The sequence below is a fragment of the Hyaena hyaena genome, unplaced genomic scaffold (assembly GCF_003009895.1).
Source record: "Hyaena hyaena isolate Hyena2069 unplaced genomic scaffold, ASM300989v1 scaffold_3, whole genome shotgun sequence".
Classification (NCBI taxonomy): Eukaryota; Metazoa; Chordata; class Mammalia; order Carnivora; family Hyaenidae; genus Hyaena; species Hyaena hyaena.
In genome coordinates, this window is record NW_024080635.1 from 736,716 (window position 1) to 762,361 (window position 25,646).

At 44.1% G+C, this 25,646-nt stretch overlaps 1 protein-coding gene across 1 annotated transcript in view; it reads left to right on the forward strand.

The window, feature by feature from the left end:
• Window positions 1-25,646, forward strand: part of CSMD2 (CUB and Sushi multiple domains 2) — a 597,675-nt gene that overhangs the window by 387,447 nt on the left and 184,582 nt on the right. The window contains exons 17-23 of the mRNA XM_039231736.1: window positions 33-220; window positions 979-1,167; window positions 1,378-1,494; window positions 8,167-8,382; window positions 9,801-9,989; window positions 14,751-14,920; window positions 24,806-24,962. Coding sequence (XP_039087667.1) covers window positions 33-220; window positions 979-1,167; window positions 1,378-1,494; window positions 8,167-8,382; window positions 9,801-9,989; window positions 14,751-14,920; window positions 24,806-24,962 — 1,226 coding nt within the window. The remainder of the gene's footprint in view (window positions 1-32; window positions 221-978; window positions 1,168-1,377; window positions 1,495-8,166; window positions 8,383-9,800; window positions 9,990-14,750; window positions 14,921-24,805; window positions 24,963-25,646) is intronic.

A 25,646-nucleotide genomic window follows, 5' to 3' on the forward strand; every position in this document is an offset into this window, starting at 1 on the left:
TCTCAAGAAGTCTACATTTCCATCTTTGGCAGATTTAAAACCGAGGTCAACTATGATACTCTGGAAGTTCGAGATGGACGGACGTACTCAGCGCCCTTGATCGGGGTTTACCATGGGACCCAGGTCCCCCAGTTCCTCATCAGCACCAGCAACTACCTCTATCTCCTCTTCTCTACTGACAAGAGTCACTCGGACATTGGCTTCCAGCTCCGCTATGAGAGTGAGTCTTGGGGGAGGAGATGACAAAGTGAGCTCTGGTGGGTGAAAAGACCCAGGACTGTTCCAGCAGCAGGCCTCCAACTTAGACTCATCCCCATGGCTTTCTCAGTTAGGCTGTGCTCCTGGTGGGGCAGGGGGGGCACTCCCTTACTCTCAGCACCTGTCAGAGCCCACGGGAGCTTAGAGAGGAGCCTTAGGAAACAATGAAAGCTGATGATCTGCACACCAAAAGACTTCCTCTGCATGCAGGTGATTGGGTGCCACTGTGCCAGGTTCTCAAGGGACAGAGTGTTTGAGGATCGTGAGGTTAAAATGTGATGGCATCTCACCCTCACCCTCCTTCATCACCTCCTGCATCCGTCTCTGGTGCCTCAACTGAAGAAGATGGATGTCCCTTCCATTCCTTGTAGACCAACATAGGAAGTCATGGTTGAGAGAGCCATGAGGAAAGCCTCATTTTCTTACTCATGTTTGTATCCCTAAGACTTAGTGTGGTAGCTAAACCATAGTGGACACTCAACTTTTGTTAACTGAATGAATGAATAAGTAAATGAATGAATGAACAAGTAATAGAACCAACTTGTTTTCTCTAACAGATAGGTCTTTAAATGCCCTCTCAGCAGATATTGACAGCCATGGGTAAATGACAACTTTAACTTTGTAAATCAGGGCTCTCTCCTTCTTCCCTCTGTGAGCCAGCTGGGGTCTCTCTATGGTGATGGTGAGCTGCCTGTACCAGCTGTGGGCTCTCTTTTCCAGCTATAACACTGCAGTCAGACCACTGTCTGGATCCAGGGATTCCTGTAAATGGGCAGCGCCATGGGAATGACTTCTATGTGGGTGCTCTGGTGACCTTCAGCTGTGACTCAGGCTACACATTAAGTGATGGGGAGCCCCTGGAGTGTGAGCCTAACTTCCAGTGGAGCCGGGCCCTGCCCAGCTGTGAAGGTGAGACACACTATGTGGGGGTGCTCAGGTAGTGGATTCCTTTCCTGCCATGAAAAAAAAAGGAGCTGGAAGGGGAACTGACTCTCTCACTCCATCAGGGAGGGCTGAGGGTGGAGAATAGATGGCTCCCAGGTTCCCAGAAGGATTGATTGGGGTGGAGGTGCTCCCCAAGCCACTCCAGTTCTTTGACCACCTTCTTCACTCCTGTAGCACTCTGTGGCGGCTTCATTCAAGGCTCCAGTGGGACCATCTTGTCACCAGGGTTTCCTGACTTCTACCCCAACAACTTGAACTGCACCTGGATTATCGAAACATCACATGGCAAGGGTGAGTGGTTAGGCCTATAGCAAGTATTGGGATGTGATGTGGTCAGGGCCCTGTGTTCCCCAGGTTGAGGTGACCTCCTTGGGGATCTCCCTACATAGTGAAAGCAGGGCTTAGTCTGAATTTTTCTCATCAACAAGGAAACTCCCAGAAGCTTTGCATCTCTTTGAATCACAGAATTCATTCAATAAGTATTTTTAAGAATCTAAGATCCCCATGCTTGAAGAGATCATAGAGATCATCCTACCGAATGCAGGAATCTTCCCTAATTTCCCCCTACGAGATGGCACCACACCATCTGCCTAAACACCCCCAGTGGTGGGAAGGTGGCCAACCCATTTAGCAGATGGGCACCTGCTGTCATTTTTTGATGGGCTAGACCCCCCCTAATAGCTTTTGAGGTGTTCCTGGAAATTTTTCCCTTGTACTGTGTCCTGAAGGAACATAGGATACATCTGCTCCCTCTCCTCACATCCACCCTTCAGAAACTGGACCCAGTGATCTTCTTCTTACATAGCTCAACTGTTCCTCGGACACCATGTTTTCATAGTCCTCACCAGACTGGAGTATTACCTCAACTTCCCTACCATGAATGGTCTTTGTAAACCCATGTTCAAACTGGGGATAGTGGTTAGAAACAAACAGTAAATGATATAGTCTTTGATTCAACAAATATTGATTGAATGCCACCAATGTGGCAGACACTGGGGCTGGGAATAAGCAGTAACCAGGCAGATATGGCTTCTACCCTAAGAAGCTTATTCTGAAGTTCATCCAGGGTCGTGGCTCTTTTTTTTTAATGTTTTATTTATTTTTGAGAGAGAGAGAGCATGAGCAGGGGAGGGTCAGAGAGAGAGGGAGACACAGAATCCCAAGACAGTCTCCAGGCTCCGAGCTAGCCGTCAGCACAGAGTCCAACACGGGGCTTGAACCCACAAACTGTGACATCATGACCTGAGCCAAAGTCAGACACTTAACTGACTGAGCCACTCAGGTGCCCCCAGGGTTGTGGTTCTTAACCCCTCTGCACTTCAGCAAATATATTAATGCTTAGACTGTGCCCTGGAGATTTTGATTCTCTACATTGGAGGTAGAAAACAGGCATCTTTGATTTTAGAACACTTCACTAGTAATTCTGATGCATGCCCTTGGATAAGAACCTCTGGCTAGAAGAATTAAAATGTAGAAAAGCCAAGAAAAAAAAAATTTAAAGAAAGAATAACTCTTCCAGATATTAAAATGTTGTTGTTGACTAAAGTAATTTTAATGATGTGGTATGAGTATTGTCAAGGACACATAAATCATTGGGAGAATATAAAGGTCCAGAAGTAGATTCCTGTGTGTGTATGTGTGTGTGTGTGTGTGTGTGTGTGTGTGTGTCTGTGAGAGAGAGAGAGAGAGAGAGAGTGTTGTGCATACACACACACACACAGTCCTCTGTGTGTGTGTGTGAGAGAGAAAGAGACAGTTTGTAGTATATAATTAAAGTGTCATTTCCAATCCATTGAAGAGAGGATGGATTATTTAATAAATGGTTTTAAAACAGTAGGCTTAAACACTTGGGAAAAAAAAAAGAAAAGAAGCAAACAGACCTCACACATTTAACCACATGAATTCCAGTACTAGAAAAATATGAAAATCTAACCTCAGGTGGGGATGTACCATAAAGAGTAACACTAAAAGCAGAATCCATAAAGGCAATGACTATAATATTTGATTAAATAAAACTTTGAATGGATTTATGTAAAAACAAACAAGCCATAAAACATTCAGATAGTAAGTGGGCCAAGTTATTTTGAACTGTATAATCCATTAGAGATTACCAACCTGATGCATCAAGAGCTCCTAAAAATCTTTAAGGAAAATATACCTGGTCCCTAGACCTGTAAAATTAGCACAGCTATAAACGCTTCATAAGAGAAGAAAGACAAATGAAAGGACATTGAACCCACTCATAATTAAAGAAAGGAAAATTGAACCGGGAATGAAACACCGTTTCTTTTTTCAAGTCAGCAGAGAAAACCATAACAGTGTGGAAGCCACCATGGAGACCTTTCTTCAATGCTGACGTTGTCTGAAATGGTTGACACTTTCTGGATAATGGTTCTGTGATGTGAATCAAAGCCTTCAAAATATACATGCCTTTGGACCCAGCAATTCCTCTTCTTGGAATTTATCTGAAAAAAAAAAAAAAAAAAAAAAAAACATACAACGATACATCAAGATTCAGTTACAAAGATGCCTCCTAAAACACTTTATTAGTTGGAAGATTAGTTAGCTTCTCAAATGTCCATCAGTAAGGAAATGTTAAATAAACATAGGGTACCTGTATATAATGCAATACTGTGCAGCCTCTAAAAGGCATAATGTGAAAGAACGTTTAAAGACCCATGGAGGTAGTTGCAATGCATTAAGTTGAAAGAGATGTTTCCCAAAAGAATATATTCAGTTTATAAAAAATAAGCAAGGATATATGCGTAGAAAGCTGTCTGAAAAGATCCACCCCAAGGTGTTAGTGCTACTACTCTCTTATTTTCATCTTCTAAGTTTTTCCTAGGTTTGAACAAAAAACATATATTACACGTAAACTATACTATTTGTATAAAGAAAGACAGTTTGAAAGAAAAGTCACTTAAAGTTCCCACCACATGTAGTTAAGTGCTTTCTTTCACTTTTTAATAGGACTGACCTAGGGTGAGGATGATGTGGGGCTTCTTGGGGAAACAGGACCTTCCGAGCAGTCAGGGCGAGGCCTGGTTGTCCCCTTCTCCCCACGTTATTGTTCCTGGGGGGAGGAGGGATCAGCACAGTGTCCTTGTTCATCCTGCGGAGCCATTTCCACCAGACCTGGGCCAGCATTGGCCACTGCAGGAGCCAGGAGCTACTCTGTGGCATCAAGAGGGAAAGAAAGGCAGCCCCTCATGATCCCTAGAGTAACAAGCCCCGTTAGTCATGATTTTCTCTGTTTCTGAAGGATATATTTATAGGGGTGTATGTTTCTCTTTGCCTTTCTATGTGTGTCTTTGCCTAGAAGTCAATGAAATTAAACAAATATTTAATAGATGCTTATTTTATACTTGAACTTACACTGGGTACTAGGAAAACCCAGAACAAGCCACTCGGGCTTTGCCTGCCTTCACGAAATTTATAGTCTAGTGGTAGAGACAGACAGTCTAAAATGTACCATGGCCAAGAGCAGATAGGGGTTGGAAACATCCAGAGGCCAGCCTAGGGCTTGGCTAGGTAGGTGTCCTGAGGTTGAGACTTAGGCCAGTCTTCAAGGAAAAGCAAGAATTAACCAGGATGAAAGGTGTTCCAGGCAGAGAGTCAACAAGGGGTCACTGATGTATAACAAGGTCACTTCTTCCTTAGAACCATTTAAAGGCTTCACCAAACCCTTAGCATGGAGCTCTAAGTTGTAAAATAGCTGGCGTGATCCTGTGGCCCTTGCTCACCTTTCTCAGCCTCCTGAGCCCTGTAAACATTACACTCTGGCTACATCGAAACTCTTTCATTTCCTAGAACTTTCCAGGCTTTTGCTGTTCTCTAGAGCTTTATGCATTGAAATGATTTTCTTCTCTCTGGAACATTTTCTCCCCCTGCCCTGTCTCTACCATCCCTCTTGTGTGGCCAGCTCTTCATCTTCTGAAATCACTTCCTCGAATGAGGCTTTTTGACCCCCTTTCTCCAGCCCTAAGTCTGAGTTGGGTTCCCCTCCATGGGCCCCCACATGATCCTGTACCTCCCAGCTCCCATACTTTACCCTGCCCTACCATTATCTGCCTCCCCCTGCAGACTCTCAGCTCTTTGCGAGACGTATCTGCCTTGCTTCCTGCAGCTACCCCAGGTTCTGGGTCTATGCCTGGCACATCAGGAACTCAAGAAATATTTATATGAATTGAATTAAACTGAACCAAGACCCTTCTCCAGAGGGCAATGCCTATAAGAGTGTCTCAGGTTAACAGATCCATTAGGTTACTGACTCTGATTGATTTTCATCAGACAGAGGAACAGCTGGGGAAACAGACCTGTGTGAAATTCAGAATTATTCAACTTCCCAGCCAAAGGGAGCTGCCAGTTCAGGAGTCCAAAGAACATGCCCTTGCTGAGACCCCAGAACTGAAATTTTTTTTAATCCATAAGGCTGCCTGGGAATTATATGAGCTGAGCAAAGAGAACACCTACTATGTGCCCGGCACTGTGCTGTAGGCTTTGCATCTGCTATCCCAGTCATGCCTCGCTCCAAGAATTAAATGTCATCGATGAGGAGATACTATCATCCGCATGTTATAGTGGAGGAAGCTAGGACTTGGGATGTGCTGAACAACTTTGGCCCTGGTGGCAGACGGGCTATTGACCCGGGTCTGTGGTCCCCTCCCTCAAGGCCCATGCCTCCTCCACGGCTCTGAATGTGTGCTTCGGCATGGTGTCCATGTCCGTCATAGGATCCTGCATGGTGACTCTGGTGAAGTACTGGTTTGTGTGTGCATGCATCACACCAAATCTGGATTCAAGCCCCAACATGGGGCCTCTCTGTCCCTGTGACAGGGTTTTCATTTTCTCACAATGGCCGAAAGAGCCCCAAGCAGTCAGCACAGCTGGGAGATCTAGGTGTTCTGTCTCAGCTGTTTACTCGTCCTTAGAATGCCAGCCAGAGGTTTATTCCTGTGGAGGGGCCGTGTGTGCACGCTAAAGAATAGAACATGAGGCTTAGTGCTTAATCAACTCCGACTCCCTACACTGTGTCTGACCCACTCTCCAACCAACCTGCGCTCTAGCCCAGAGGAAAGGCTGTATATTCCACTGAGCCTTTCCCCAAGCTCTGTAGACTGAGAATAGTTTCTCATGTGCACACGTGTTTATGTGTTGAGAGTATAGGATACACGTGGGCACGCATACCTGTGCATCTCTAAAATGCTCACACCCCTCATGTCAAAGAAGTCTTCCCAACCCTCCAGGTATAATTGCCACTCTTCTTCTGTGCCCCCATTCTGGACTCTCACTATTGATGTGTCTGTCTCTTCCACTAAACTGGGAGATTTTTCTCAGTGCTCAGCCCAGGCCTGGCACTTAGTACGTGCTTAGGATCTGTTTCTTTGAGGACATAGAGAAATAGATGCATCTCAGTTGTCTGGACAGAGGACATTTACAAGCTGCATGCCTAGTTCCACCACCTCTATGGGGCTCTGTTTCCCCTACCCACCCCACCCCCATGGAATCCCAAATACTCTGGGATTGCCAGCTCCTCTCAACAGAGAAGCAAGAATAAGAAAATGTCTAAAACGTTTTAGCATGAAGATCTTGGATCCAACCATCATTAATCAAAAGCTTGTCAGTAATTATCTGGAGAATTATTCCTCAAACTTTTATGTGCCTACAGATCTCTTGGGGATCTTGTTAGCATGCAGATTCTGGTTCAGAAGGTCTGTGGTAGAGGCTGAGATTCTGCATTTCTAACAAGCTCCTAGGGAATGCCCGTGCTGCTGGTCCGTGGGCTTTGAATAACAAGTGGACCCAGCCCCCTTAGTCTACCCAAGCACCTGCCCGTAGCATATCTAAGCCATATATTCCCATGGGCATGCTGACATGTGGGCGGGCATGTATTACACATTCGCCCACCCAAGCACAACTGCCATCTGGATGAGTTCAAGAGTTGCTTTGGGTGTTAAGATCCTGCCACCCCATCTTTCTGACCACCTGACCTGCCTCACAACCTGGCCACTGTTGCTGCCCGTTCTCTCTCTATAGCTTGAGAAGCTGCAACCTTCTCAGTCAACCCCTGCAGTCAGACTGAACTTTGGATCCCAACTCTGCCACCTGCCAGCTGGCTGACTTTATCTCTTTGTGCTTCAGTTTCCTCCGGTGTCCAATGGAGACGAACATAATCATACCTATGTCATTGGTGGGATTCACTGGGTTTTCATATCTTCTCTTCCAATTGATAGGGACCAGCTACAGGGTGACTAAAATACACAGCTTGGTGACACACAGATACGTAGTGCTGAAATGTTATTTTGTTTAGTGCTTTCCATTCTGCCCCTATCACATTCTGAGCTATGTTCAATATAGCATTGTCACTCTGTACTGTAGCTATTTTTTTTAATGTTTATTTATTTTTGAGAGAGAGAGAGACAGAGCACAACAAGGGAGGGAGAGAGAGAGAGAGAGGGAGACACAGAATCCGAAGCAGGCTCCAGGCCCTGATTTGTCAGAACAGAGCCCAACACAGGGCCCAATCTCACAAACCATGAGATCATGACCTGAGCCAAAGTGGGACACTTAACTGACTGAGCCAACCAGGCTCCTCTAACTATTTGTTTAATGTCTTGTATATCATATCCCCTTGCCCTACCTGATCCTGGATCCTAGCCCAGAGGAAGCACTCATCAGATATACAAATACTTGTTGAAAATCATTTTCATGGTCCTAGCCATAAGTCTCCCTTTCAAATTTGACAACCATAAAGTGGTATCCCTCTCCCTGACCTGTGGAAAATGATATGTTCTGGTTCATTTGGGTGCATCCATTCTGGTTCACCCATATATATTGATCAGTGCATGCTTGAGGTCCTATCCACTGATAAACATTCACAAATGTTTGTGCAGATCCCGCCTTGCATCTAGGCTGTTTCAGCTATCCCAGTTTGTCACTTGGACCCTTCCGGTGTCTTGGCAGGTGTGTTCTTTACATTCCATACCTTCCACCTGGAGAGTGGGCACGATTACCTCCTCATCACTGAGAACGGCAGCTTCTCCCAGCCTCTGAGGCAGCTTACCGGTTCACGGTTGCCAGCCCCCATCAGCGCTGGACTCTATGGCAACTTCACTGCCCAAGTCCGCTTCATCTCTGATTTCTCCATGTCCTATGAAGGATTCAACATCACCTTCGCAGGTAAAGCATGGCAGGTCCCCTGGGGGAAGTGATGGCAGAACACTCTGCCTCTCCCTCTGCTGCAAGCCTCTGGTCTTCCCAGCAGATGGGTATTGATCCACTTTCAGTCTCTGGGAGAATGACCTCACTACTGCAGCAGAAGATAGTTGGGTTAGATACAAGGACAAACCTCCCTGTAATGGGCTGGGAAGCAGGTTTTGGGAGAACTCTCCTTCCCTGAAGGTGTTTAGTATTCACTCTGAAAACCACCTACCCAACTAGTTGGACTAAACGGTCCCTTCCTATCCTAGTAACTCCTGATTCTTCTCCTGATTTCACTTCCACTATTTCACAACCCCAGCAATTAAAAAAAAAAAGTAAGAGGGGGATTTGAAATTAACTTATTGGAGTATTTGAGTCTCATTTGGGGAATTCTACACCAATGCTAATTTAGTAGTAATAGATATTTATCTCTGTGTTTAGGAATCCTGAAAAGAAAGCTCTTTAATTTAGAATTCAGAGAGAAAAGAGAACCCTTCACTCTTCTAGTCCCAAGTACCCCCACCACACTTGTCCCATTGCTCCCCAGAGCCCCCTTCTTATCACATGGATTTCCCCAGGACAGGCAAGAGACACCTGGCCTCTAGGAACTGGGACATGGCCAGCTTAACCCCATGCTGTCCCTCCAACAGAAGCCACCCGCCACGTGTCGGGGCCAACCTGGCCAGTAGGACATATCCAGCCACTGTGTGACATCCCATCTGAGAGACCCTCCTTCTCTCTACCACACAGAGCCCCAGGGACTGTGTCCCAGAAGGGAGATACCCTCGGGGACAATCAAAATTGTCACTTCTGTGCCATCACTAGAAGTATCGGCAGATCTCTGGCTGATAAATGCCACCCCATCATGCTTGCCATCTGCCTCAAGTGTCAGTATTACCAACATAGCTTTGAGTGAAGCATTTGGATTCTTTCTCCAGGTGTGAGTTGCCCTCGGCTGGGTCATACATTCTGACCTCTAGAACCAAGCAGATTGGATTTATCTGGGTCAGTGCCTAGGGAGAGAAGGGCAGGAGAGGCTTCGGGTCCTGAGGCTTGCGGTTAATATGGAGATGAAGGGACAGAGTAGGGAAGGGTCAAGTGATGAGAATCCTCATAAATACTCTCAGGAAGCATGTTTCCAGAAATGCTGCATCCTCTGTCTCTGCTTGCAGTGGTGAGGCATCCCCACCATCCAAAACACTGTGTTCCTCACCTCACTGTATGTCTCTCTCACCTCTGTTCTTCTTGGGGTCTCTCTTCTTTTCTCTTCACCTTTTGTGGGTGCACGGATTCTGTACCTCTGGCTGCCTCTATCTCTGGCCCTTTTCTCCCCAGTGTTTGTATCTGTATGTTCTCATACTCTGTCTCTGACCCCAGCTCCCCTGCTGCTTTTCCAGAATATGACTTGGAGCCCTGTGAGGAGCCGGAAGTCCCAGCCTATAGCATCCGGAAGGGCTTACAGTTTGGCGTAGGCGACACCTTGATCTTCTCCTGCTTCCCCGGGTACCGTCTGGAGGGCACGGCCCGCATCACGTGCCTGGGGGGCAGACGGCGCCTGTGGAGTTCGCCTCTGCCAAGGTGTGTTGGTAGGTGGTCACGTGCTTTCATTTTGCTTCACTAATGGGGTGGGCCAAACTTTAGTTGATTGGTATGAGGTAGTGAAACACATGTGGGCCAAAAGGCCATAGGCCTGGGTTTGAGGACTGCCTTAGCACACACTCTTACCTGCAGTGGGATGTTGGGTGGGAGGCGTGACCTCCTTGCCAGGCTCTGAAGGAGGCTGTTCAGAGCTCCGGCCTCCAGGGGTGGGGAGGAGTAGAGTGATAGCCCAGGGAGTGGGGACAATTGTTGGCTGGTCCTTGTTTATAAAGTTGATGGCTCTGCTCACTTAGAATTTGCCACACAGGGCTGGATGGAACACTGGCTGGGTTAGGGGAGTGCTAACCATACTTCCTGTTAGCATAGAACTCACGTGGCCAGTGAAATCTCACATAAAACTCCCTATATACCACCTAGCTGGAAGCAGCAGTGACTGACTGAAACAGGGGCCGTGAGGTCAGCCCTGCCTGAGACATGTCCGTGGAGCCTGGGGCTCTGCAGAGGACAGTTGTAAACAGACTAGTGAGACGGGCCCGGCTGGGGCTGCACGGTCACACAGGTTTAAGGTCGGGTCTCTGCTCAGCCACTTACTAGCTCTTAGATCTTGGACAGGCCACCAAACCCCTTTGGCCCCAGCTTCCTCATTTCTAAACCAGAGATAACAATGTTCAGTTCACAGGCTTTATTCCAGATTAGATGACATAATTTACATAAACCAATGGGGTGCTGTATAATTATCATCATTCTGCCACTAACATTTTTATTGTCATCTATCAATAACCAATAACCTGTCACAATCTCAGAGAGCAAACATGAAGACCAACGGATGCAAAATTCCATTTGACCCGTTAAATAATCCCAGAGTTTATTCTTTCTCCCATAACCACTGCCCAGAGCATCCACCCACCTGACCCAGGCACACACCAAGGCATACACATTCAGACCTACACACTCCCCCCATGTACATTCAGTTTCTCTCTGGCCACCAGCAGCTCTTTCCTTCTCTAGGAAAACATCTTTAGCTAAGTAATTCTGGGGAAAATCTTTCTTGAATGGGATTATTCAGGACCACAGATGCACACACTTCTTAAGCTCTTGCCTCATTGATCTCATTACATAAATATCATTTTTTAACTTATTATTCCAATTACTGTTTGTTCATGACACCTCACAATATTTTCATTATTACATTCATCTTCTGTTTTGTGTGTTATTAATAATGCACAACAATTATAATCACCTCTAATTACCACCAGCCCTGCAACAGAGCCTCAGGCTGGAGGTATCATGGGAAAGCCCACCCTGGGGATGCTCCCAGTTGCTACATGCACTGTGGGTGTAAATTGGATAACTTAGCCCACACATTGTTAGCAGGAAACATTCCCAGCTGTGAAGGAGATGAACAACTCTGGGCTGTAATTCATGGTATGATAGGGTGATAGGCCCCTAACCTCAGGGACCCTTGAACTTGACGTGGAAGAGACAGCCCTGACTCCAGGGACCCAGTCTGAAGCAGGAGACATGACTCTGTCCTTGGGAGCCCTGGTGTGATGGAGAAGAGCAAACCCTCTGCCTCCAGAGCCCCAGACTGATGGATAAGACACAGCCCCTGCCCTTAATGAGACCTCTTCTGATGGGGATGACAGAAGTCGCAGATGCTTCAGTCAGTGGCAGGACTTGCCTGTGCATATGACTGTTTGTTTCTCCAGAACATTTTATTTGTTTCCATTTATGCTTGTGTCTGGCTTTTCAGTGCATCTGCTCACCTCCCCTGTTACTTTGGAAATTCTCCCAGAAGCAAATGTCCTGTCCCTCTACCTTCCTGTTACCCTCCCCAGTGCCCAAGACAAAAGCCCTGGCAGGGAGTCAGGCTCTGGTGATCAGCCAGGGACTGGCCCCATGTGAAGCTGCCAGCTCTGTGTCCCTCCTCATAAAGATGTTGGGCAGTGGGCAAGAAGAAAGGGGCTTGCTGGGGCAGAGGTAAGCACAGAGCAATTGTGCCGGAAGCCAAGGCCAGGAAGGGTGTCCCATAACATGCCAAAGCCCATGCTTAAGGGAAGCCAAATTTAGGAACTAGGCAGAGAGCAAGAGGCATCAGAAATAGGGAGGGTGCTGTGAACACTGGGCGGCTAATGCACACTTTGCAAGAAGCTTCTCGGGCTTTCTGCCAGGCCCCAAACACAGGCAGTTAAGGCTCCAGATGGAATCAGGTAAGCCACACAGATTCACCTGGGATAGATGGGGAAAGAGAGGAGGAATAATGCTTGTTGAGGGCCTCCTGTATGCTGACCAATCCCCATAGGGTCACTTATTTTTATTATAAAATCTCATGTATTTATTCTCTATAGTCTTATGCTATTATTGCCCAGATGAAGAGACTGAGGTTCAGAGTGTTGATATAAGTTGGCTATCTGACTCCAAAGTCCAGGCTCATCTCACTGCTCCACAGGCCTCTTCCTAGGTGGAGGGGAATAGTTTTTCACCCCAGAAACAATGGAGACTGCTTCAGAGTGCTGCCCATGTGATATGACTAATACATGGCTAAATGTGTACAGCCTTCAGCACCCCCTTCCCAAATCCCTGCTTTCATCTCAGGGCACCCAGAAAATGTACACAGGATGCCTGTCCACTGCTATTGCTTTAGTTTTATACCCCCAGCTCAACATATTCATTGTGTATATTTGGACACTTTGCAAACAGGGTCTAAGACAAATGATGGTTGTCTCCGTCAGTTCAGGCTGCTATAGGAAAATACTGTGGGCGGCTTAAACACTAAATATTTATTTCTCGTGGTTCTGAAGCCCAGGCCACCCAAGATCAAGGTGCCAGCAGATCAGTGTGTAGTGAAGGTTCTCTCCTAGCTTGCGGACGGCAGCCTTTTTGCTGAATCCTCGCAAGGCAGAGAGAGGGCTCTGGCCAGTTCCTTAGCTTATACAGTGATAATCCCAATCACCTGCCAAAGGCTCCACCTCCAAATACTATCACACTGAAGATTAGGGCTTCAACATATTGATTTGGCACAGGATCATGAACATTTAGTTCTTAGTAATGCCTTATGTAAACTAGGAAACTGAGGCTGTCCTGAACTGAACAGAGCCCAGGGAGTAGGGCCCACTGAAAAAGTAAGGCCTGATTGTGGGGTACAGACATTGTCTTCAAAGGTCTAAGGGGCACCTTGAGGGGCAAGAGAACACACAAGAGTATAAACCAAAACCGCAAGAGGCTCAGCTCTGAATATTCTCATATCACAAGCTCCATCTACACTGCCTTGGCCCAGTACACTTCAGGCTTAGGGCAATTAGGCTTAACTGGTGGTGCCTTGGCCAGTGGCCCATTGGTTGACCTCAGAGCCCTTCCAGCCAATGACTGTGCCTAGAACAGGGACACCGAGGGATCGTTTGGAGAAAGCAGACTTGCTGCCTCAGAGATTCAAGACATGCTCCAAATTCCCCATATGTCCAGACAAATAATGTGCCTGCCATCTGGACTTGTATTTACATCCTTCTGGAACCTCATTATTTTTAGGATGGTACATCTTCTGAGGTCAGTGTCCTCCATATTCATTCATTCATTCACTTGGCAAATATTTATTTTACAGACAATCTGGGCTAAGCGTTGGAAGTTCATAGATTCATCAAGTATGACCCTAGCCTTCAAGTATCTCACAGTCTAGGTGGAGAATGCAGGCAAGTTGCAAGCAATCAGTGTGCAGTATGGTAGATGCTCTGATATAGGGAAGCCCAGGGAAAGGCTCTACAACTGTTAAACACCCACGAGAGAACTGTGTGGTTCTGCAGCCATGCCTACCACTGAGCTACCTCGCCTTTTATCTGTTCATGCCTGCCCTACCCTGGCACTGACTGGATGTTGGGGCTAGAGAAATATGACCAAGTCCCAAAGGATCGACAGTGGAGGAGACAGAAATGTTAACAAATAGGTGAAGTAAAATGTGGTGACTGCTATAAATAAAGATACAGGAGCAATGGGGGAAAGAATGACTCATTCTGGAGGAGGAGAAAAAGACTTCAAGAGGAGGGTGTGAATTCATTAGCTGTCGAATGAAACAGGGTTTCAGTGAGTCTGTGCTAAAACTTTCTCCAAAACCTCAGTGGCCTTAAATTCCAGGACCAGGACCAGGAGGATTGGGCTCCCAGCTCCCTTCCTCTTGGTGAATGGGGAGCAATGATCTAAATGGCGAAATACCAGATCCTTTATTTTTATAACAGGGATGATAGTTATGCCCACCTTATGGGATTGGTTGTTGTGACTAATGACTGAAATGATCCTTATAAAGTTTGGAGGATGCTGGCAATACTTACCCAGTTCTCACCCCTCTGGGTTTCTGTCGTATCATCTCTCCTCACTTGGCCACCCCCATCCTCCCTGCCATCCTCCTCAATCATTCTGCTGCTGTGATACTGTATGAACAGGTGTGGAGAAGGGCTCCCTCATGCCACTAAGAAAGCACAGGATGCCTGGTGGGGCAGTCTCTATTCCTGCAGATGAGACACAGACAGACAGAACAAGAGAGATAAAGAAATTGGGCAGAACTACAGGTGGGCAGATACTTTTAAAAACTTTGATATGCAGTCCTGTAGACAGGCAGACAGATGGACAGATAAACAGGCATTTGGGCAGATAGAGAGGCAAACAACGTGTCATCTTTGTAAGGTTCTCCAGTGCTGTGAGTTGTTTTCCACATGTGGCTTATGGGGGTTAATCTGTGATTGTTGTGGTTCCCTTTCCAGCTGAGTGTGGGAATTCAGTCACGGGCACTCAGGGCACGTTGCTGTCCCCTAACTTTCCTGTGAACTACAGTAACAACCACGAATGCATCTACTCCATCCAGACTCAGCCGGGCAAGGGCATTCAGCTGAAAGCCAGGACATTTGAACTGTCTGAAGGAGATGTCCTCAAGGTAAAACTGATAGATTTTGGAGGGAATATAAGTTATGGTATGCAAAAGTGCGGTCAGCCCCTACTCATTTATCTCTGTGTGAATGATCCAAACTTTCTTCTTCCCTCCTGAGTTCTAGGACATTGTCCTCATTTGTCTGGGAGAAAGTGAGAACCCAAAACAGAATGGTCTTTGAAGGTCGAAGAATGTGACTTTAGAGTTTGCTCAGGACCTGACTGTTCTCAAATACATAGATGGTATACAGTACGGATTGACTGCATAATTAATAATAATAATAATAATAAATTCAGTTGGAGTGGCCAGTGAATCAGATTTTTCATTGTGAACTCTGACCATCACGCTGGATAGTGAAGAGCTCGTAGAATGTGCATGTGCGCATGTGTATGTGCATTTGTGTGGATATGTGTTTGTGGATGTAGATCCTTCATACGTACATTTCCACGTGTGTGTGAATCTGAGTCTATGAGTTTGCTTGGTTCGAGGGAACTGTGTTTGTGCAGACTTGTCTCAGTATATTTTGTGCGTGTGCACCTGGAAATGTCTTGAGTATATGTTTCAGTAGACTAGCAGGGCTGTTTCAGCAGCTCAGAATGCCATGGTAATGGCCCATGTGTGGCAGTGGGGTTAAAGAAAGTGGATTCAAAGAAATGACAGGGCTTGATTATAGATTGTTATGATGCTGAGCACCCATATATTGCTTTGTATTTCTTTGTATGTATGTGATTAATGTGTGTCTCCAGTAATGTATGGTGTGTGAGTATGTGTGTAATCAAATCATGGACTCTGGAGAATTTATCAAAGAGCTGCCTTATTAAAATGGATTATAAGGAAAATCTCACGCTGAGTTGTCCATTTTCATCTAATGCCAAGAAATTTTTTAGCTTATCCTAATGTAGTTTTATTCCCCATAGCCAGGAAAGCCTTGACATTAGAAACAATCAGAGGTCACTACTCTGAAAAATCCAAAGAGAAACCATTAAATAATCCCCATCCCTTAGGATTCTCTCTGGATATGATGAATGTACTGTGCTTTTTAAGCAGAGATGATATTCTTGACCCATTCTCTGGGGTCTGTGTTTGCTGGGGCATGCACGTGTGCCTGCAGATGTGTGTGTGGGTGTGGGTGTGCACATGCATTTGGAAGGTGTTTCTCATTCTTCACTGATTATCCTTTAACCCATGAGATGACCAGTTGGGACCTGGTATGCCTGAAATAGATATATGTTAAGCAGCCTAGGGGATTAGGACCCAATCACTGGCTTCTTAAACTCTACTTTACAACCTCTGAGCTCCCCTGACAGAGAAACAGTGCATCTCCTTTTAGTGAGCAATATACAAGACTTTATACTTTCCAAGGGCCACGTCTTGTGGCAACCCCCGGACTTCACCTCTCTCCATCCATTTGTTCATCATCAACACCAGAGTCTCAGAGGATACAACCGGGATCAGCAAGGCCAGAGTCCTTCCTCTCTTGAGAGCTGCAGATGGAATTGATGAAATGCAGAGCCCGTCTTGCAGGAAGGCTATTGCCAACCCTGCAGAAGAAAGAATTCTGGAGACATAACATAATTTTCAGGTTTTGAAGGGAATATAGCAGCAGTTCCATACGTGTGGCCTGATAGGGTCAGCAGAAGGGCTCCTTGGCTGCCAGAGGTCACATGGAGCGTGGCTGCTGCCTCTTCACCAGGGTGGTCTAGATTCAAAGAAGCACCTAAGACATGGTCAACAGGTGTGCACACCCAACTACCCTGTCCAAGTGGTGTCTCAGCATCAGGTGAGCAGCTCAAAAGAGAGCAGAGAGACTTTTTGAGGCACTCAGGGTAAGAAGAGAGAGACACGGGCCATAAAACCCAGGTCAGAGGTCAGGGAGTTCTTGTAGAGGATACAGGACCCCAGGTAGTCCTGCAGGATTGTGGAGAGAGAGGGATGAATTCCTGTTTCATTGGGGGATGTTCCCAGTCTTCAGACTTTGTTTTAGAGCCATCTGCCCAGCTGGTCCCACCACCCAGCCTTCTAATAGTGGGCTCAGCATTCTCACTGAAGACCCTCTTCCTTCTGTGCCCAGGCCCCATGAGTGTCCCCCTCAGACGACTGGGTTGTGGCTCTGACCTGGTTGACAGGCCACTCATGGGACCCTGTGCCCCCCAGAACTCCTATAGAATGGGACCTGGGGAAGGAAAGGCAAGCTTGGCACCAAGGGAGATGGGATGGTTTCCTGGAACCCCTTCCTGCTCTAACTCTACTCCTCAGGTCCTTGGTCCTCCTGGAACATGAACAGGTACAAAACTGTTGCAGAACTAAAAGAAACCCACAGTTATGGTTTAGCCTCCAGAATGGCCCTGTACCTTGTCAGCTGTAGCAGCACTGCAGTGCCAGCCCGTGACCCTGGTCGACCCCGACAAGAACGCATGCAGGAGGGGCCCAGCGTACTAGTCAACTCCAAGAACACCTTGTCCTGCTCTGCTGGAACTCACCCACCTGCCAGGACACTGACAGGTTCCTCACCCTGAGGCCTTGCCTATCCCTGCAAAGAAACCCCGGGGCACACCTGACCTCCTGACCCAGGAGACCTGTCCCCTCCTCCACACCTTATCAATTGCCCAAGATACAGTATTTCATGCACCTGACCAACCTTCCAAACTTTCCATATAGTCTTGTAATCCTGACCCATGGAATGACTTGCATCTTGCATTTGTGACCCTTGATCTGTGTCTTGCCTTTAATTACTGAAAATCCCTTAAACTGCGCCTCTATACATACTTCAGCTTGGTCTCCCTGAACTACCTGATTCCTTTTATTTTGGCCCCCACTAAAATTCTGACCTGACCTCAGTAAGATAGGAAGGTCCTTTAAACTGTAGCAGTATGGAAGGACAATCTCCAGCTAAAGATGGCAAATGAAACACGTGTGTATATATGTATATGAAACCATCTTGTACAGGTCCCCACTGACATTAGTTAAAAGATATAAATGCAGAGGAAAGTGGCCTCACCCCTGGAAATTAGGCAAGGGCACCTTTCACATATAGCTTAAAAGAATTTTTGCCAAATGGAATATCCAGAAAAGAATCCAGATTGAGAAAGGGCCTAATCAAACTATGACTCACATACTTGAAGTGAAATCCTGCCTATGGACTGAGTGCTAAAAACCTTAAGGAAATCACATCTAAGGCCACCTAGGTCAGAGTAGCAGAGCCTGGAGCCAAGGACACACCATGGTACCGTTGGCCCGGACCAGATCTCGATACTACTAGCTCTTCTGGAAGTGTACTAGGTGTGAGAGACCACACCCACAGAGCCACGATTCCCTCTCAGCAGGACACACGGGCCTTGACTTGGCTTTTGTCAGCAAGTCAGATAAAGTAAGGAAATGCCATGGTTGGCACCTAATGGAAGTGATCAGGCTCATCAGAAAGAGGCTGCCACAATCACACACGCATACTTTAGCACCAGGAGCCGGAGAACTCCTCCTATGTATGGTCTTTTCTTGTTAATCCTCTGCTCCCCTTTAGGCACCACTGGGCATTTCCGTTCTCCTATTTTATTCTCTCTCTGTGATGGTGTGCTAACAAGAAAAATAACTGGATATGTATAAATATTCCAGAGATCAGAAGAAGGGGACTTGTCTGAAGAGTCTGAGCTAATTGCCCCTCTGTAAGCAACAAAGAAAAGAAGAAAACCTTTAAAACCTCCTACTTTGTATTCTTAACAGGATTTGAGAGAATATTATATTTATGATACAAAAAATAGGCAGTAATGAAAACTGAGCAATCCAAGATGAGGAAAGATTAAATAGAGATGAAAAACAGGATCACGCAATTAAAAAATGGAATGGAGGCCAGGAACGAAAATGGTAAAGCACAGAAAAATGGAATCAGTTTATTATAAGATACATTTAAGAATTTCTCTCAAGTTTCATAAGGAAATTAAAAAGAGGATTCTTTTATGTTAATAAAATGTACAGTCAATCCACAGTAAAAGTTTATGTGCCAAATAACATAGCATGAATAAATTAAATAAAAATCGCTAGAAATGTAAAAAAAATTTAATAAAGTTACAGTCAAAGTGGAAGATTTTAATATTTCTCAGTCTCTGACACATCACCTGGGTTAAAAATAAATAAGGATCTAGGTATCTTGGATAATATAACAATAAGTCCAAAGAAAGTAGGAAAAAGAGACTTTTTAAAGGGAAAGTAAAAAATGACAATATAGCTAAAAATACAGGAGCAATTGTCAGCAAAACCAATTGGTTCCTTGCAAAATAACTAATTAAAGACACAAACCTTGCAGGACTGATCAAGGAACAAAGAAGCTACAGATAGAGAATTTTAGGAACAGAAAAAGGAACACAGTCACAGATGAGGTAGAGATTATGAAACAATCAGAAAATATTTAGGAAGAACTATAAGCTACAAAATCTGAAAGCTCAGGTAAAATGGAAATATTGACAGATAAAAAGTACTAATATCAAGGAAAAATAGGGGCATCTGGGTGGCTCAGTTGGTGAAGCGTCTGACTCTTGATTTCAGCTCAGGTCATGATCTCACGGTTCTTAAGTTCTTCGAGCCCCACATCAGGCTCTGCACTTATGTGGAGGTTACTTGCAATTCTCTCTCTCCATCTCCCTGTTTGCCCCTCCCCTGCTCTCACACTCTCAAAATAAATAAAACAAAAAAGAAAAACCTGAATAAACCAGTAATTACTTTAAAAACTGGATCTTCAGGTGCCTGGGTGGCTCAGTCAATTAAGTGTCTGACTTTGGCTCAGGTCACGATCTCACAGTTCACGGGTTTGAGCCCTGCATTGGGCTCTGTGCTGACAGCTCAGAGCCTGGGGCCCACTTCGAATTCTGGCTCTATCTCTCTCTGTCCCTCCCTGCCCCATGCACTGTCTCTCTCTCTTTCTCTGTCTCAAATATAAATAAAACATTAAAAAAAAAGAAAACTGGACCCTGCCTATATCCTGTCTCACAGGCCCCAGGCATAGACTATTTTGCAGGTAAACTAACAAAAGTTCGAGGAGTAACTAATCCTGCGATAATCAGACTGACTCAGAAAAGAGAAAAATTAGCATCCATCTCCTAATTCATTTTATTTAAATGAGGCAAGTGGAAGAAAGCAAAAATGACCAAGTGGGATTGATTCCAGGAATGTGAGGATGTGTCTATATTAGAAAAGCTCATAATGTTATGTACTTCGACAAACCCTATGAAATTGCTGTTTTTGTAGGTCAAAATCAGTCACATATTAGCAACTTTATGTGATTCAACCTAATATACTATAAACAGATGAGAAGGCAAAAATAGGTGATCCTGCCAGTCACCTCAAAACATCACGTGATGAAATTCAATACTCATTCATGATTCTTAAAAAAATACCTCAAAACCATGAAAAGAACTTTATTAATCTGATGAAAAGTTCCTATCAACACCTATCACAAACATTTTTCTTAATCACAAAATTTCCTAAGGATTTCCAGTGAAGTCAGGAGCAAGACATGAATTCTGTTATCACCACTAGTATTCAATGTTTTGCTGCAGATTGAAACCACTACCATCAGATCAGAGAAAGAACAAAGAAACTATAAAAATTAGAAAAGAATATATAAAATTATCTCTCTCCTATTTAGAGAATACTAAAGAATCAATGAATAAACTATCAGAACCAATAAGACAATTGAGCAAAGTGGCTGATGTGGCTATAACCAACTAAAACATAATCAGGAAAAAAAAAAAGAACTCATTCATAATAGAAACAAAAACTATAAAACAGCTAGAAATAAGTCTAAAAGATGTGCATAATCTGTACTGAGAAAATTATAAAACTGTATTTGGAAGGACATACAACTGAAATAAATGCAAGGAGGTTTCACATTCATGGATGAACAAAGGATATGAACAAGCAATTCACATATGAGGAAAGTGGAATTATGGGTAAACACATGAAAAGATCCTCACCCTCAGGGCTAATCAAAGACATACAAATTAAAACAAGATACTCTTTCACACCCATCAAACTGGAAAAAATTAGAATGGCTGAAAATACCAAGTGTTGGCAAAGATACAACGCAACGAAAGCTGTCATATGATGTCACTGAGAGATTATATTTGTATTACTCTTTGGAAAGCAATCTGGCAATATCTAACAAAGCTGAAGATGCACCTTCCCAGCAGCCAGCATCTCCATTCCAAGCGTATGCCCCTAGAGAAACTTGAGCACATGTGCAAGCAGATATACTGTAGTGAGCACATGTGCAAGCAGATATACTGTAGTGTCCATAGGAATGTCCGCATCATTTGTAACTGTGTGTACAAAGCTGCCCATGTAGTGTGGTTATGTGTAAGCCAGCCATCTTGCTGAATTGCCATATTAGACATAATGGTATGGGTACCTGAAAATATTAAGTTGTACATTTTAATTATCTGCAATTTTTAATTGTCAATCATACCACAATAAAGGTGAAGAAAATAAAAACATCTACTTGAGAAAGAAGGTTAGGTATAGTGGATGTGTATGGATTCCCTCCGATTTCTCAGAAACAAATCCATCACCTATATATGATGATGAACTGGACCATCAAAGCATTCTTAGAAACAAGCAATATTCTGTTAGAGAATAAATGTATACAAAGACCCAAATGTATCCCAATTGCAAGAAAAAGTATAAAAATACCCCAAAAGTATAAAAATACCTAAAAATAAGTACAGAATTTTACTGAGACACACAAAACAACTTGATTAAATGAAGTCAGATGCCATCTACATGGATAGGAAGATTCAATATCATGTAGATGGACTTTTTCTCTTATTAATCCATACATTTTATGTTAATCAGTCAGAATTACACAAGTTGTTTGGGAGTTTGGGGGGAGGGAGCAGGAGGTCTTTTTTTTTTTTAATTTAAGAAAGTTCATCTTGACTTTATCAAGAAGAATAAACATGGGAGAATAATTTTTTCAAGTTAAAAAACAACAAATGAGAGAGGGCTTGCCCTACTAAATATTTAAGTATATTCTAAAGCTATGGTAACTGAAGCAGTGTAGATCATGCACAGGAAAGACAAATAAGTAGTGCAGTAGAAATAGAAGTGAATAGAAAGTTGACAGACAAAACCAAATTTATATAACTATCTATATGACAAAGGTAGGTTTAAAATTGGTGGTGGATGGAATATTATAGTGTTTTGTTAAATGGCTTATCAACCAAAGAGAAGAAGTAGAATCTTATATCCTAGTTTATGCCAAAGACAAAAGTACTGGAAGAAAACACTGGTTTATTTATTTATCATACATTTATTGAATGCCTCTTTCATGCCAGGGCACACCTTCCAGACAATGATGTGTGAATAAGGATAGTATGGGCTGGTTTAATTGTATAATGGAAAGTCCTACAGTTACTTAAATGCTGTTCAGAAAAATATGCAATGATTCAAAAAATATGCACATTATATTAAGTGAAAGAGTAGGTTACCATATAGTATCTATAGTTTGATCTTATTTTTATTGAAAAATAAGGAAATCAGTATATATATGGAAAGGCATGCATAAAACAAAGCGGAGAAAGATAGTCTCCAAAATGTTGTGAGTGCTGAGAGCTGTATTTATCTTCTATGTGCTCTTCTGTTTTACAAGTTTTCTGCAATGAATATTTTATCATAATGACACATTATGAACATTTTTGTCCTTAATGAGTTAGAATGAATTATGCTTGGAAATTAAGGAAATAATCCTGTTCCCATTACACTTTTATTAATTAACAACAATTTCTTAATATCATCGTATATCCAGTGAATATTCAAGTTTCGTAGTATCTCATAAATGTCCTAATATTTTTTTAATTTACAGTGTATTTGACTCAGGATCCAAATAAGGCCCATACATTGGACTGGTTGTCTCATATGGTTTTTAATCAAAAGATTTCTGCTTCCATCTTTTTTTTTCTCCATCCCTTGTAATTTGTTTGTTGAAGGGGTCAGGTAATTTTTCCAGTGGAATTTATTCTAAGTTTTGCTGATCATATTTCCAGAGTATCATTTCATATATTCTTCTGTCCTCTGTATTTCATATAAGTTAGAATTGAACCCAGTATCAAGAAGATGTGGTTTATCTATACAATGGAATACTACATGATAATGAGAAAGAATGAAATCTGGCCATTTGTAGCAACATGGATGGAGCTCGAGGGTGTTATGCTAAGTGAAATAAGTCAGGCAGAGAAGGACAGATACCATACGTTTTCACTCATAATTGGAACAGGAGAAACTTAACAGAGGATCATGGAGGAGGGGAAAGGGGGAAAAATAGTTAAGGAGAGGGAGGGAAGCAAATCATAAGAGACTCTTAAATACTGAGAACACACTGAGAGTTGTTAGGGGTGGAGGAGAGGGAAAAGGGGTGATGGGCATGGAGGAGGGCATTTGTTGGGATGAGCACTGGGTGTTATATGGAAACCAACTTGGCAATAAACTATAAAAAAACAAAAAATAAAATAAAAATAAATAAATAAAAGTGCACTGGTTAAAAAAAGAAAGAAAAGAAAAGAAAGAAAGAAATTGGATCCAGTGACTTGATATGATTCAGGTTTGATTTTTTTTTCTTTTTTTGGCAAAATGACTCCATAAGTAGTGGTGTTCATGATATCTGCTTGTTTCTGTTATTGTGATGTTAGCAAGTGTTGATGATCAATGCCTTGATCAATTAATTCCAGTATGTTTTAGTGGGTAAAAATATCTTTAACAACTTGGGTGCTGCAGTGAGCTAAACTCTTTGAACTGGTGTCATCTCGATGCCTGTTGGAACTCCAGAATGCTCTCAATCTATCAGTGGTGTTGTACATGGAATCTGGAAACAGACTTGAGGCTCCCAGGGGCCTAAACAAATCTCTGTAATATACAGCACTGTTAGCTTGAAGGATGGCTTCTTTTAGAAAGCTTTGCTTCATAAATAGTAGAATGGAAATATTGTTCCAATTTGCTGGCAGCTGGCACCACATCCTGTGCCAGGCACAAATATTCATCACCCACCCATAGATCCCATCTTTGATATTTACCAAAGCACTAAGGGGGTCCTTCACTCAATCACAACTTCTGTTGTTATTTGTACAACTATCTGGAAAGGAGCAGCAACCTCAGAACCTGGGGAGCCAGTTCATTATTCTGATGATTGTTGTCTTTGCTGGTGCTCAGAAGTTCAGGGGACAGATGGGAGTCAGGGAAGCCAGATGCCTGCGCGATTCCACCCCTGGCAAGCCCAGCAGGCCCTCGCTGGAGCCCTCACTTTAGGAGCGAAGGGGCAGAGGCTGAGCTTGGGGAAAGGAAAGGCACCATGACACACTGGTCATTTTAATTCCATGCTGCTACATCCCAGGGTCATGTCTAGAAGAACAGTCAAGACAGGCCACTGCCACAGTGGGGTGGGGTCAGGCACCACGAGAGGACGGCTGTCTCATCTGGAAGGACAGGATTATTTAGCAATGCAGAAACACTGGATGCTTCCAGTGTGCCTGTCTGCAGAAACAGATGGCTTGGGCCTTCAGGCAGCCCCATCCTGGCCTCCCCGGGCTGCTGAAGAGTAAGCTTGTGCCATATGGGGGTTGGAGGGATAAAGCAGAGCTCCACTGGAAAGGTTAGAACAGCAACCAGTTCTAGAGACCAGATTGGCACTGAGATGGGCTGGGCGCAGAACTGGCACCTAGGAGAGACCAGGGGGGCTGAGCACTCACCCCGTTACTAGCTCACTGTGCCAGCTTGCTTGCATCCAATGCCTCACTGCCCCTCTAACACAGTCATCATTGGTGCTAATCTCTGGGAACGTAGGCTGTGGGATGAGAAACTGTTGTTCAAAATAAGGCCATGCTGACATCAGGTCGGGTTCTCTCCTACATTCAGGTCTATGACGGCAATAACAAGTCTGCCCGTTTGCTGGGGGTCTTCAGCCGTTCTGAGATGATGGGGGTGACTTTGAACAGCACATCCAGTAGTCTGTGGCTTGACTTCATCACCGACGCCCAGAACACCAGCAAGGGCTTTGAGCTGCAGTTCTCCAGTAAGTCTTTCTTGCATCAGAGTGGACAATGAAATCAGGCTTTTCTTAGTTCCACAAATGGGAGTTCGGGCTCTGGAACATCACCCATCATTTAGCAGGTTTGGTTTTCTCTCGCTGGTGCACGCTTAGCGGACTGTTTCCTCTAAGACATTGTGCCTCTGCTTTGGGTAAGCTGCCGCTTGGCATACAGCTCTAAGGTTTGTGGTTAACTGACAGTCACACCACTGTTACTGACTAATAGTTTAAAAATATGAACACCAAGGCTTTTAACTAAAGCAGCCAAACCAAGCTTCTCCTAATCGTGGCATTTATAAAATAAGGCTCAGCTGCAGCCAGATGTAAAAAGTGCAAACATTAATGGATAATTATGTTATTTTTCACTGCTCCCTCAAGAGCTGAATCTTGGTTCTTTCCCTTTTGCATGATTTTTGCTTTGTCTTTTACTCCCAGGGTGTCAAAGACAGAAAGCCCCCAGGTTTGTATGCAGCGCCATAGAACTTGGGATTACATCCCCACCCTTCGGCTTCACAGCCATTGTCTTCATTTATTTAAGCTTCTGGACCTGCCCAGTAGATACAAAGAAATGTGCTTTTACAGATCATTTTAAAATCCAGTGTTTATCTATCAGCTGATAATGGATAAACACAATGTGATACATCTATCCATACACAATGGAACGTTATT